The 15,464-nt window shown below is 43.8% G+C and overlaps 1 protein-coding gene across 29 annotated transcripts in view; it reads right to left on the bottom strand.

Annotated features, from left to right (window-relative positions):
• CELF2 (CUGBP Elav-like family member 2) overlaps positions 1 to 15,464 on the bottom strand; it is an 872,927-nt gene that overhangs the window by 164,865 nt on the left and 692,598 nt on the right. For 28 of the 29 annotated variants that reach the window (XM_063709875.1, XM_055352300.2, XM_055352297.2 and 25 more), the window contains one exon: positions 9,967 to 10,163. In XM_063709875.1, coding sequence (XP_063565945.1) covers positions 9,967 to 10,144 — 178 coding nt within the window. In that variant the 5' untranslated portion in view covers positions 10,145 to 10,163. Of the gene's footprint in view, positions 1 to 9,966; positions 10,164 to 10,331; positions 10,508 to 15,464 lie in introns of those variants that run through there. The other variant, XM_063709873.1, reaches the window with a different exon arrangement.

Below are 15,464 nucleotides of genomic sequence, written 5' to 3'. Positions count from 1 at the left end.
GCATTAAGCCTGTGTGAGACCTGACCAGAGGCCCCCTCCTGGGGACTGCTGGGTGAGCTGCCCCACCATCTCCTTAACTTTTGTAACATGCTCTAAGTTCACCACCTCGTCTCTGTAAAAGTTTGGCTCAAACTCTACATGTTGCCTGCTGTTCCAACATTTTAAACATCAGCAGCAGTATCCCAGGGTTTAACATTAATTGAAAGAGCTTATCTATATATAGCTTCACTCTGCACTTTAGCGTCTTCAAAACTTCAATCATATTCTCTCTTTTTTTTGAGAACACAATCCCTCCTTTTAATGTCTTGCTACAGCCTTTCCCCCTTTTCAATCTCATGACTCAATGCTCTGAGGTCTTTTAAGTTAACCTCCTAGACCTTTCCATGTGGGCTCACCTTCCCGGACCTTTGCGATTCATGCTGCTCTCCTTTGGAACTCCTCCATCTCCTTGATATCCTTCAAAAATGTTTCCCAATATCAGGCACAGTGGCCTAGTTAGGAGCTAAAAAGCTTTTTGTGAAAAGTGGTGGATTACCTGTTCCGTAACACTTGGTGTCTGGTGCATCACTGGGAAAGTTTAGCATTTGGGGCGGGGGGGGCAGACTTTAAACATGTTAATACTAGCTTTCATAAATACCCCTCTCTAAAAAACACCCCTTTCTAAAAAATTCAGATTACTAAGGCATCCCCCACACAGAATGTTTAGTAGGGAGGTATTAAAATTGATAGTAATTCTGAGTAAGGCCTTGTTTCCTCTGCTCCTCCCCCTCCCTGATGTTTGCGTTATTTCTTTACTTGACTAGGATGCAGTTCCCATTAAACTATAGTAGTTTGGGAAGGATTTTTTCACCAAAAGCTAAAAAGGCAACAAAATAGCAGCAATTCATCAACTTAGTAAATGCAGACAAAGCTGGAAGACTACTATAAAGAGACAGGTTTTGACCCACATGCGGGTAAAGCTGCAGAATTTGTCCTACATAAGCAATAAAGCCCAACATATTTTATAATGATCAGATGGTGGGTCAGTCAAATAGTGTGGTGAGTAAATATTCTCTCAGCCCTTTAATTCTTCTCCCTAATTCCTATTTATGATCTTCCAGTAGAAATAGAGAAATTATATTCCTTTATTCTTCAAACTGATCACTGTCCAGAGTGTATCTTATGGGTTTCTCCAATGTGAATTAATACCTGAATGTGGATACTGGATTAGAAACATGTCTGTCACTTACATAGAGAATGCCAAGAATACTGATCCAAAATACCAATTTCTGCAGTGTTTCCAAGGCCATCTCCACTGTCTGACCCATTGGCTTTACCATTACAGCACTCCCCAGTGTAGCTAACTAGCCCCTTTTTCCATTTACAGCAAAACTTTCTTCTCTGCTTGCCATTTGTGTGTGTGTGTTTGTCTATGTGATTCAGGCTTTGACAAATTCCTGTACAGCATAATCCACCAGCTCACACATGCCTTTTTTTCCTGCATTCCTTTCTCTGTAACAAAGACTCATCAAGGCAAATGTAGAAACATCTGACGACATATTTGAAGACCTTGATTCTTTAACATAGGTAAGAGCTCTAGTTCACTACAAATTTCCTTAGTATTATACCTAATACACATCACTCAGATAACCTTATGTCTGACTGATTCCCCACGGAATTTCTCAGTATGGGTCGGAACATCTTCAATTCTCCCGACTGTCTCACAACCCAACACATTATCGTCATCATTTCTATTTTCAGAATATATAAACCTATGTCAATCTGTCGCTAAATCATCTTATTTTAGCCTAGTTTCCACTTTTTCCCTTTTGGTCAATTATCTTTCCAGCCCTTCTTAGGTTCCAATGGTTTCGAAGATCATAATGATTATTCTGTACTTATTCATGGCTGTACGCTCTGGCATGCCTGTGAGCTGTTCTCGTAAAAGGTTTGGCCCACCCAATATTAGATAATGAAGCAGGAGAATGGATGGCCTCAGAATCAGTGAAATTATGATGAGGTTAGAATCTGGGGCTGTATGTCCAAGGATGAAAATTCAGTCTTTTAAGAATCTACTAACATAAGATACAAAAAGCAGTACTAATTATGCTAGCGGTGTTTTACGTTTCACCATGGTTGGAATTATTCAAGATAATAAACTTCTTCAAAAGGTATGTCATGATTTTTTAATTAATGCTAGATTTCTGAACACTTCTAAAATACAACTTAACTATGGTTAATTTTAAACTTTCATTAGAAGCAGAGTGTGAAGGAGGCAGCAAGTAAACCTTTCAACCCGAATGCCTGATTATCTGGGGTCTCTGGAGCGAAAGCGAGGAAAGGCAGGTAGGTCACGCTAAGGCAGCTCTGAGGCAATGTGTGTGTGTTTCAGAGTAACTAACAGCGTCACCCTGTTGACAACACCTCTCCTTCTGGCCAAGAAACTGGACTTGTCCCCTCCAAAGGACTGGTTGCCTAATGCCCCACGGTATGGTAGCCCAGAGTGGTACAACTGGGTGACTGATGGTAAGACATCTCTAGTGAGGAGCTATCTCTTTCTTGCTGGCTGCAAATAAAAAGGCAAGTGAGGCTTCTAGACAGGCAGCCTAGACATGCACTCAGTGGCAAATGCAAATTGTGAGATCACCTAGACTTCACTTTTTCAATCAACCTGCAATACGTGATGGAGGGATTGAAACAGAAGCCTAGAAACCCTGGGTTTTCTTTTCATGTCACATTTCTACCAAAGAAGTCTGTTCTCCTTTCATCCAGCGCCTGTTTTCTTTATTCTTCTGCTACTTTAATTCCAGAAAAGCAAAGCTACTGGGAAAAAGACGACTGGGGACTAGCTGAAGTCTTAATGCCCCAGACAGAAGAGAAGAAAACAAAATGGTTAAAAGCGGCCAGGAGTAATTTCTTTTCTTCTTTGATATTAGCTCTCTCTGTCGGTCTTTTTTGTCTCCCTCCTTCCCCTTCTTCCTCCTTTTCTCTCCAGAGATGTAAGGATCAAAATGTACCCATGATAGGTATTATCTGCCAGGGCAGACGCTGCCCTTTGATAGAAGTCACAGAAATTCAGCACTGTGACCGACGGGCACAGTCTCGGCATCACCAGAGTATGGGGCATTTAAAGGGATTCCTTCTTCCTGTAACTTAAAGGAGGCTTATTTAACCTTTGTCCCTGGCTTTATCTCAATCAGCACAATGGCTAGAGTCAGTATCAGTAAAAATATTTTAAAATTGCATTTCATAAAATGAATTGTTATATTTTTTAATATAGCTGTAGGATGTAGGCAGTGAAACCACCTTTCACAAGGATGTGACAAGGATCCTCTGCTTGCATGAATCTAAAAATTCTGACTGCATTTTATGTTTGTCCCATAGGTCGTCGGTCAGCCAACAATGAAAGGATGTCACAGTAAGTAACACAGAGCCTTCTGTTAACATAACATTGATTCAGGATGAGATGCCCTTCCTGTGGGCCACTGAGGCAGCACCAAAACTGGGGCTGTCCTAGAAAATCTAGGGCAGCGACCCTGCTTTTCAAGAAATGTAGGACAGAAATCCCATTCCCTACTTGCATGCGTTAAAATGTAGTGTAGGTTCATCTTCCTGCAGTTTGAATTCTTTCTCAATTCCTGATTTCAAGATAACATTGCTTAAATAAACGGGCTCCCAGGTCCACTTCTATTACTTAAGTGAACTTTCGGACATGTTTTTAGGAAGAAAGGAAAGGCATGAAACATGAAAATGACCCTCCCCACTCCAGTCCTCCATAAAGCGGCCAAAGGCATTCCTTACAAACCTTTAACATTTTAAAGAAGAAACAAATGGTTTGTAAGATGATCAACCCTCTTTAGACCATGCCAGCAGCACTCACACATTTGTTACCTTAGTGAATATGTAAAGCAACTTGTGAAGTGGGTATTATTTCTATTGCATGGATAAAGAAAGCAAGGCTCATTCTCTGCATGAGCTGGTCAAGATAAGTACCAGTACTAAGTCCTCTTCCCCAGGGCCTACCCTCACTCTACCATGGCACAGAAGAAACTTCTGGATTTAGGGCTACCTTCGGCCCAATTCTGAAATAAGTAAAGTTAGTCTTTGGTGTCTTTATGCTTCTGTTCCTGTTTCCTTCTTCCTGTTCATTCCCCAGCAGTCTAGTCTGATTCTCAAGAAACTTTTCCATTGTACTGAACTAGAGAGAGATTGAGACAAACTAAGATTTTACTAATGACTTCCTGAAGGCTGAAGTAAAGCCTTTAAGATGGAAAGAAACAACTCATCATCCTATTCTAAGATCAGTCGGGCCAGCCCCAGTGTAACCCTCACTGCAGACTGACCAAGACGAGGCTGAAACAGCAAGAGCATCTAACCCACACAAAAGCTGCTCTTGTGAAACTTAAGGTAATAACTCTTCCCAAAGAAGCCATGAATACAATTTCTGTTCCATCCAGAAAGCTCTGGCTTGCAGTACTGTTGCGATGCAGTTGCACAGCAGTGATGCCATGACCTCCCAACATACTGCAAGAAAAAAGGAAGTTTTTTCCCTTGGTACGTAGTGATAGTCAACAAAAGCCACTTCCCTTTTCTATTTCTCTTTGAGCTGAGAAGTTGCCAAAAGAGACCAGTAAAATGTGATCAACAAGACATTTGGTTAGGACTGAGGTGCTGTTCCTACCTTCTAATCTCAAATACCAAGTGATTTTAATCTATCACTCGGTTTTCACTTCCATAAAATCAGAATGACAGTACCTAACCATTTAAGTTTAGAAAAATTTAAACAGTGTTCATTATAGAACACGCTTTCTCAGAGTGCTATGATTTGGGATTGTAACTTTGATTAACTAACACATTAAGAGAGCGATGATCCAAAGCACATAATTTATCTACTGATTCTAGGTTCCAAGTATGGTCTTGCTTGAACACAGTTTCCATATCTGCCAACTTCTCCCATTGAACGTCAACTGCCAACCCTTCATCTCCTTCTCCTCCACCTCCTGGACCAGGAGCTGTCTTTCAGCATTGCCGGCTTCCTTACTTCAGACCTCCGAGAGAACTTCCTAGCATATCTGCTACCCTTCCTGGCCTTCTACGATGCCTTCTTGATCATCTCCAACTCCGGGTTCTCTATGACTCTGTATCTTTCCTCACTCAGGGATAAACAGTCCACAACCATCAGGGCCCACTCCAGATGGACATGATCTAAGTGTGACCGGCCTCTCCCTGCTCTTCAACAGTTTTACCGCTCTCTCCATTCAATTTCCCAAAGCAGTCATTTCAAACCTTTTCCATTCCTTTTAAGTCTTCAATTCACTGGGACTTCAGAAATTTCCTATTTACTGAGAAGACTGAGGGCAGGCGCTTGTATGAAGTGTCTCCTATTTCTGAGGCTTTGTGTTGTTACTCCTTCCTGAATGCCCCTCTGTCTCAAATGAAGTATCTTTCCACTCTTTCACAGACCTGAGGCAGAGTCATGTCTACCTTACACTTTGACAATCTCCTTTGCCATACAACTTATCATTTGCTGAACAAACAAACTGCATGACTAAGCTTCCTCTCCCTTCATGCCAGACTACTAGAAAGGCACATCTACACTCAGCACCATGTATACATCCATGCATTTCCTTTCCCCACAACCTCTATCCTTCTTCTGAAATACTCTTGGGTCCTCCCAGTCACCAAATCCCATGGTTTTTCTTGGCCTGCATCCTTCTTGACTCTTCTGTGACACTGCAGACTCAACTCAATCAAAACTGAACTTAATGCTCTTCTCCTCCATTCCCACCACTGCTGACTGTGCTCACAATTCTCCCAGTTAAGCCAAAGCCTCCTGGTCTTCACTGAGCCCAATTTAGTTATCAAGTCCTCTTCCTTCCACTGTCCGTCTGTCCCTCAGCCTCCCCTTCCATTCCCATGACAGACGACATCCTGACCTCAACCCACGTCAACACACTGCACCAGCCTCTGAGCCTCTTGTTGCTAAAATATTCCTAGAGTCTCGATAGTCTAACAAAGGAATTTTAAATCCTTCAGCCTGGGAAGGAAGGCTTGCTAAGAGCTGCTCTAGCCTATAGCTCTAGGCTTTGTGGCCTTCCCTTCCTCTACTTCATGTCACGTATTTCCCATTTCCTCTGAACTGTGGGAGAATTCACAGTTCCCAGAAATTGCCCTGCACTTCTGCACCCGCATGCCTGAAGCAGGCCAGTCCATCCATTTGTAATGTTCATCATCATTATTTACTGAAATCCTAAGACTGTTTTCAAGATTTGGTAAAGATGCCATCTTTTTCATCTCCCATAAGCTGCGACTTATTCATTTCCTCGCTCAACTTCCATGGTTCCAGTAAGCCCATCTCTTTCTTACTCATTTACTCTTAGCTCATGTTCTTTTGTATGAGAGTTACCTGTGGACCTGCCTTCTTGTCCCTATTAGAGTTTACGTTCTTGGAGACATTGATGGAGATAATAACAACAACTATGATCATCATGACTGCCATAACCAGCTCCTACTGTATCCTAGCTCTGTGGAGAGCACATCACCTCATCACACAGCAACACTGCAAGGACTGCCTCCACTTTAAGATGTGATTAAGTAACATGCCCAAGACCTGTAGCAAGGAAGCAATAGAGCCAGAAATTAAATTTAGGGTTCTCCAATTCCAGAAGCCATGTTCTTAACTCTCTGTGGTATTGCTCACCATCTACAGACCAAACAGATGAACCCTGAATAAAACATACTTTTCCAAAGTCCTCATGTGGGAGAGAGTTTACTGAGCCAGAGTCCCCAGAGTTACTCAGCCTGCTTGGTCAATACATGCCCCTGCAGTGAGAATATAGGTATCTCAGGCTCGAACCCTGAAAGGATGATTTCACAAGTATGACCAAGTCTTTGTGTCTCACGACTAAACAGAAGATGAAATGGAAAGTGAGGGGGAAAATCTAATTCACCAGGATTATTAGGTAACAGCCTGACTGTCTCTTTGCCTGGGACCATCAACATGGGTAAGGCAATGAATGAAGGCCCCTCCAAAAGCCTCACTCACATAACCCAAACCACCTCCAGTAATTCTAGTTTCTGAGGCTCTGATATCAGCCCTGTGAAAACATGATAATTGTACTCTGCTGACAAAGTCTGAATCAAAGTAAATGTGAAGTCTTATTTTACATGTAAACAGGCAAAATAATAATGGCATGCATAGGTATCAACATGAATAAAGTGGGGGCTGTTGCTCTCTCCAGGTAAGCGGCTAAGGGCTGTAATCCTCCGAGAGCAATGTCATTATACAGCTCAAATCCCATCACAACAAATACCTTCACAACAGAGATGTCTGTATAACAAAAGCTCTTTCAAGCTTTGGCTGACAGCCCACATACTTTAAGCAATATTTGATGTGAGACTTGGAGTTCACAGTAATGGGAATTGACCTGTATTTCCAAGGGTAAGATTTGAATGATTTCATCTCTAACTCCTACCTCATGATATCATGAGGTGGGAATGATGTACAATCTAAACACCTGAGTATAAAAACTAAACACAAAGACAGAAATGAAATCAACTCATTCTTCAAGAATGAAATTTCTTCCTTTCACTTGGGGAACACTTAAGCAAAGGAGACTGCCCCTGACCCAGGCCCTGAAACACAGCACACCAGGGCTACTCTGCAATCTCATCTCATGGAGACGCAAAATGGTGTAGTCCATGAAGACAGATGGACCATGTCCAAATCTCCACTCTGTCACTTAACAGCTGGGCAAACGGGGCTATGTTTCTTAACTTCTTATGAGCCTCAGTTTCCTCATCTGTAAAATGTGACTACCACCACCTACCTTCTGGATTTTGGTAAGGACAAAATGAGGACACATGTAAAGCTCCTGACACAGGGTCTGAGATACACAGCACGTGCTCAAAAAAACTTCCCTCATCAGGCCTCCCTTCTTCTGCAGCCCATGGGCTTCTGCAAACTATTTTCGCCAAATTAGTAATCAGGCACAGTGAACAGAAGTTAACAAAATGTATAGTATCAAATATAGGCTGGTAAAAAATGCTGCTCATAGGAACATCTGGGCAAGAGAGAGACAATGGGAGAATAACTAGGCCACACACAGGTACTTACCTGACTGGGAAAAAGGCCTTTTTGGCCAAGGTAAGATACATGTATTCCATGGCTGAAAGTCCTGGAACCAGGCATCATAACAGTAAGTGAGCTCTGACCATTATGTCAAAGGTAATTTTTAAAAATGCTGATAAACCAAAATTTGGAGTCGCATTTTCCTTGTCAAGGATGAATTGTGGTTATTTCTCTAAAGCATAGTTTACTGCCTCTGGTCTAGTTTTCCCTAGGTGACAATCTGGCTGGTGAGAGAGCCCTTATTTGGTGATTTTTAAATTTATTAATTTTTTTAGCTCTAGCCTATTGTCTTTCCTCAATAGCATACCATGGAAGTATTAAAACAAACTCTAGTCTTCTCCATTTGGAAAACATGTAGGTAACCAGTATCAGAATATGTCCAACAAAGGTATTTAATATTGCTCTCATTTGTGAAGTTTAAAAATCTACAGATTCTCAGTTATCTGATCTTTCTACGTTTCAAATAATGAGACAATCAAGTTTGTGGTGACAACATTCTATGTGCTTTTTGAAACAATCTTGCTACTATGTTTGGAAAACGAGAGTGTTATGAACACACTCCGAAGACACGCATGTCCACCTTTCTAAAACGAGTACTGGCCAGGGGCTCTTCAGTTCCGTAAGAGGCTTCCAAAGCCCTGCCAGACCCTGGCAACAACAGGGAACAAGAGGAACAGCCCCAAATTTCTCGGAGTCACAGAATGTCAGTCTTAAAGATTTCCTAGTTCTATCCCTTCACCTTGCCAGTAAGGAAAAGGGTTAGAGAAAAGTATGTGCCAATATGTTCGTGTGCCCAACCGAAGTGTATACACAAGACAAGTGATGCTTTCAGAGGTCTTAGGAGAAGCAATATAGAAATAAAATAACATGCCAGACAGAAACACCAAGGCACAGAGCAAAAGAAACTGTGAGGCCCACAGAACAACAGAGGACTCCTCAGTAGAGAGACTGAGAGATCAACAACAGAGAAAGAAGAAAAAATTACTAAAGCAAAAACGTTAAAACAGCAACAGAGACCAAGTGGTAGCAGCAGAGTAGATATTTTAAATTCAGTCTGCAAAGAGCTTACAAAGTAAGACTCCAGGGCAAAGAAGCATCACACTCCTCACAATGGTTTCTGGGTCTCTATTTCATTAACAGCACCCACTGCCCCCCCATCACCGTCATCTTAAAATGGAGGCAGTAACAACTACCAGATCCTATACCTTCATCTCCACACTGATAAGGGCGTAACCCTCAAGCATTTGTGAAGGTGTCCTAACTATGTCAGGCCACTAGGGTGCTGCTCCCAGCTCCAAAAGGCAGATTCACCTCACGGTCCCCACCTGACCCCCAGGAATGGGTGTCCCTTCTTCAGGGGAGCCTTTTCTCCCTCGCACCAGTGGCATCACATCAACTGTTTATAAGGTACTTAGAGGTCCCCACAGGCTACGGAAAAGTGAAATGCAATTGTAATTACATGGGCAAGCCTAGGAACATAGGGGTGGGAAGAGTTAGGTCCTGAAATACAAGGCTGGGAAACGCGATTCCTCGGAGAAGCAACCACCCCGCCCAAGCACAGGCTGGGCTGCCTAGAAAGTGACCTCCCGGGAGCGATCACGCGCCTGGACCGAGCCTCTGCGCTCCCGCCCTGCCTCGGTCCCTCTCTCCCGCCTCCAACCTGTCCCGGCGGGCAGGCGGGCGGGGGTGCGGGGAGGAGTCGGGAGCAGCCCCTGGAGCACAGGGGCCGCCAGCACCGGCTGCTTCCAGCCCTCCTGCCTACCCGCCCTCCCTCCCGCAGGCTGGGGGCTCGGACAGCCCCAGCGCCCCGCGACGCCCACCTGGACGCCTGGCGATCCCCGCCCCGCGCTCTGTACCTTTACTCTGCGGAGGGTTCTGACTCCGGTCCCGGAGGACGTTGATCTGGTAGACGGCTCCGTAAGGCTCAAAAAGTTCTTTCAGCTCCTTTTCCGACCACGACCGGGGGATCTGTCCGACAAACATCTTAATGGCATCTGGGTCTGGTTGGTCTGAGTGATCCAAAGCTCCGTTCATCTTGTTGGCTGTGCCGTTACTGTCAAAAACGGAACCGGGAGCCAGAGTTAGGGCAGCACGATGAGGGACAGGAAGAAAAAATAGTGGGGGTGGGGGAGCGGGGAGGCGGAAGGAGGAGGAAGAAGAGCAGTGGCAAAGTGCCTAATGAGTCGTAGAAATTTGATGAACTAAAACAAAGCGGAGGCACCATGAGTTGCTCCTCGGCGGCGGCGAGGCTCTCACTGTGTGCTGCTGTCGAGCAGAGCCGGGGGAGCACGGGGCAGCGCCCTGCCGCCTGTCACCCAGGGCGTGGACATCTTGGAGGCTCGGGAGGCAGCTGCAAGTTAAGTGCAGGTCTAGCTCTGCAAGGCTGCCATCAACGCATCAGCGCCTTATCAGCCCTACCCTGGCTGTGGCTGGGAAAGAAAGGCAGAGCTAGATGTCTGCTGGATTTCTCTCCCTCTCCCTGCCCCGCCCCCCGCCCCACCGCCCTTTTTGGGAGGTTTTTGGAAGAGAGGAGAGAGGTGGTAATAATAAAGTCACATGGAAAGAAAATGAAACACTTGGCAGTCCGTCAGATGACTAATGCAAGATGCGGGTGATGAATTTGCAGAGTGCGCGAGGCATCCATGTGTGCATCAAATTAGTACGTTGTTGCTACTCAGAATGGAAAGCGGTCCAGCTATGCAGCTCTGCGCAGCTGATTGGCTGCCCACGCTGGAGAAAAAGGCCGGAGCTGGGAGGGGGCTCCCCTTTAAAAAGCACATTGTTTATGGGACCCAGGCACAAAGGGTTTAATTCAGAGAGGCAAAGGAGATCTCAGAATTGCCTGCTTTGTGCTGGGTTAAAAAAAAAAAAAAAAAGCAGCCCCAGAAAGTTGAGTTCCCACTAAAAGACACTGAATATTTCAAATCTCTCACACTCCATAAATTGTTCTCTGTATATCTGACTTCCAGATGTTGCACTTGAGTTCTAAACAATCACACGTTTGGGAGAGAAAAAAAGAAAGTCTGCCTTTTCTTCTCCCAGCTTCAGTAAATATTTGGGGCTGACAGAGAGCACAACCATAAGCTTTTGCATATCAGTCCTCCTCAACGCTGTTTCCAAAATCCCCATTTGGAAGAGAATGCTGTGTACAGCCTGCACTTCTAGTCACCATCAAGTAATACGATGATGAAGACATGTCTTTTTCACTTGCCCCCACCCTCCTTTGAGCAGGAATAAACAGTAAAGCAAAACCATATACCCTTTTTGTGCCCCCTACCTCCGCTCCAAATATACCCTGAACCCAGCTACTCTGCCAAGTGACAAGGCTGAATGCCTCTCGGCAGCTCATTTGCAGCACTGCGCGCTTGCTCCAGCTTCTCAGCCTGTGAAAATTGAAGGCGCCGAAACAAAGCAGGCAGAAGCTGCCCCTACAGAGCCTCCTCCATGAATAGACCCACCCAAAAAAGCAGAGAAGTCAGAAAGGGGACATGCGAACTAATACTAAACTGCAAGGGCCAGATGTGATCTCACTGTAGCTTCCTGGTACTACCAAGAAGGTAGACAAAGATCTTACAGAGAGCTACTTACTTGGTAAAAATGAAACATCAGACAAATACACCATCAGAGCACTTTAAATCTGCTGTGGGTCTAGGATGGTCCTAAGCCTCTAAAAACAAGACACTCATGGTTAAAAAGCTAAGACCCTATGGGGTAAGGAAAAATCCTGAATGAGATTCAACCTAGAGAGGAAAGTGATGTCAAATACTCTTCGCTAGGTCCTGGCTTCAATTTCTACTTCTTCGTATCCCCCTATTTTACCACTTTATTTTTTATCCTTGAAATAAACAATCAGACTGTCTAACTTGAAGCACTTTCAGAGCTTGCTCTCATCAACCTTATTGTTATAAAAAATGTTCTGCTGAATAAAATATTGAGTACAAAATCTTCTCTCAACAATTTTGGTGTAATGTAATCCTTGTTTATATTAGAGCCAGATTGTTTATCTTGTTCTTATGCACCTATCCTTTTTAAATCGCTCTTTGAGAATTCAATCAACACTTGAACCCTGTGGGTCTGTGGCTGTAGCGGGGTGGAGGCAGTGGAGCCCCTTGCAGTACAGCATGTCATGTTCACACCCTGTCGGGGGTTGAGAGTGTGGCAAGTCTTATTTCTGGGACAGGAAAGACTTGTGGTTACTGCTGTTGACAACCAGCTAGATTGAAAAGAGGAAGGTATTGCCACAGGTCTCGGCTAACAGAAAACAGAAGTTCAAAAAATGGGGCTCCCACACCTCATCTGCGGAGCACATAATGTAACACAATGGAGAAGGGAGTGGCATTGTAATAGTTCTAGTGTCCGAACTCAGAATTCTAGAGCAAGCAGTCTTCAATGCTTCTGCAAATAAGAGGCCATTTACTCTTTTTTGAAAAATATAAACTCACCAAGATGCATCAAGTAAGGGAAGTAGAGGAGCCGGCCAATGCCTCATGCCTCTGGCCTGTATGTGGCTGGTGTACATCAGTATTTCATCCCATGAGCCACGCTTCACTGCTGCCTGGAGACCTCTCATCTAGAGGCAGTGTGGTACAGGGGCTCTGAGTTCTGGCAGCACCTCTTCCTAAATGTGCTACTCTGGGCTTCAGACTCTTATCTGTAAAATGGGTATAGCGGACTCCATCTCTTAGACTCATGTGCTTAATACAAGACATGGCACAAAATAAGGGCTCTCTCAGTGTCGGCTATTCCTACTGTTAATTCCTTCTTTGCATCTGTGAAGCATCTGAAATGAGTGACCATCAAAAATCTACTTTTCCATTCAAAATTTTTATAGTATAGACTCAACCACAATTCCTATCCTAAATAATAATACGTGTATTTTGGTCATCACTTATATAGCAAATATTGTGATAGGTACTTTACATTTTTTTCACCCCCCCACCCCAGTTTAGGTTACTTTGAAACCTACATTTACTCAGTCACATAGTGTGTCTCCATCTCCACAGATTCCCTTCTTCTCTATTCCTACAGAGCCACCCATGAGCACCTCTCGTTTCTATCTACATCCTTGCCAAACTACCTGCCCTTTTGGAAGTAACTTTTCCAAAGATTTGCATCAAGTTCTAAGGGCAGGACAATCCCTTCCTTAAGTAAATCCAATGATGTCCACTTCCTGTACAGGTTGAAATATCACCACCCCCCACCTTCCTGATCAAAAGCAAAATAGGTGGTCCTGTCCCACCAACCTCTCTCCTGGCGCTGCCGAAATGGGTGGTCCTGTCCCATTGACCACTCTCCTGGCGCTGCCAAAATAGGTGGTCCTGTCCCATCGACCATTCTCCTGGCACTGCCGAAATGGGTGGTCCTGTCCCATCGACCACTCTCCTGGCGCTGCCTAAATAGGTGGTCCCGTCCCACCAACCTCTCTCCTGGCACTGCCGAATCACATTGCTCTGAATCCCCACAGTACTGCAGCAGCTTGGTTTACTCCCTTCTCATCCACCCAACTGAATCCTGCTCTGGACTCCCAACTCTCTCCCTGGCTGATGCTCATTTTTAGTGGAGACTCACTGAATTCTTTCATCCTCATGGGGCTGTAGCACTGACACTTCTAAGCAAGCCAGAAGTTATGTGTTCAACAGTTAAACCTTTGGAGGTACCTGCTCGAAACTAAGGACAGCCAATGTGCTCTTCAAAGAGAAGTAATTACAGGAATAGACACCCCAAATCTCAGCAAGACCCTTGAGAAGATCTCATATTTACAACAACCTCATCTAGGGCTTAGAAAATCAGACTAGCTTGCTTCTCTTCACTCCCTAGCCATTCTCAACACCCAGTACAGTGCCTCTTACAGTCCAAGAATTTACATCCAAATTCAAATAATATTTATTGACGAGCTACTCTTTGCCAGAAACCTTTGCCAAGTACTCGATATACAATACTCTTCAACAGCTCCCGTTGGAATCATTATCTGTTTTGGAGATGAACCCAGTGAGAGTCAGAGATACATTGACTTTTCCAATGTCACATAAAAGGTGCCTAGAGAATGTGAATGCAGTGAGAGGTGAAGGTCAACTGCCTCTGCTTCACGTTCCATGAGTTGGGTTTCTCCAGGTGGACATTTCCCAACTCGGTGACCACTCGCAGGCCCCAGACACATGCGCACACATCTCTGCTGGCCCCTTGCCTGCAAACTGCAATGAGATCCTGAGTGCCAATTCTGCTAGTACCCTTGGCAAGGAGCCAGCTAGAAGGCTCCTCTAAGACAGATGCCATATGGAATAAGACTGCAAGTCTGCAAGCACTACGCCAGTGGGCAATAGTATTCTCAGTGTCAGAGACAAGATGAAAATGAAATCATGTTTGGAAAAACGATGAGTGCTTACTTTTTAGTTTTAACCCAGGCACTGACCTACTTCCCTATTTTAGAGGAAAAAGAACTAGATCAACAGAGTATATGCAAAATCTTCTGAGGTCCCTCTAAGCAGTAAACTATTATAATACTTGATTCAACATATTATTATCTTTATTAGTTTTAGGACAACAAGCTTTTATAAGGCCCAGTGATTTGCAGGCTTCCTTTGGGAGAATGCAAACAAAAGAATGGAAATTTCTGTTCTTTTATCTTGTTCTGCGGGCAACTTTCTGTGTTGTATTTCCTTCATTTATATAAAAAGAAGAACAAACTTACAAAATGGCTATAAGAATTGCCAAATGGCTATAAATTATTATATGAATGCTAAAAGACATAAAATGTCATCTTCAGAATGCAAAATAAATAAAAAAGCACACACAAAAAAGCCTTGTCTTAGAAAAATTGTGGGTAAAGATAGAAAATTTGCCTGGTAGTTGTTAATAATCTTATTACTCCAATACTCTTTTTTTTTGATCCTTGGGATAATCCACATCAGTGCTACCCAACCTGGTGCCATGATGGAAATGTTCTGTATTTGCACAGTCCAATATGGTGGCCACTAGATACATGTGGCTAATGCAACTAAAGAACTGAATTTTTATTTAACTTCAGTTTACCTAAATAGCTATACATGCAAATATACTTGTCCTTTGCTTGTTTTTTACTGATTAGAGTTGAGATTTATCTAAACATCATTGCATGGGAGGTTTGTTTTGGAAACGCAAGAATATGGGGCCAGGAAAGCCCCATCAGTGCTTGAGGCCCTCAACAGCAGGTCAGGGAACAGTGGGCCAGCAGGCCTGAGTTCTTATCCTGGCTCAGCAACCACTTAACTCTAGGATCTGAGGCTAATGATGTGACCACTCTGCGCCTCAGTTTCCTCACTTGTAAAACAAAGCAAGAGGATAGTTCCCATCTGGCTCTTAATTTCTATAATCCTAT

This window comes from Gorilla gorilla, chromosome 8 (genome assembly GCF_029281585.2).
Source record: "Gorilla gorilla gorilla isolate KB3781 chromosome 8, NHGRI_mGorGor1-v2.1_pri, whole genome shotgun sequence".
NCBI lineage: Eukaryota > Metazoa > Chordata > Mammalia > Primates > Hominidae > Gorilla > Gorilla gorilla.
This window is presented reverse-complemented; position numbering and strand designations above follow the sequence as displayed.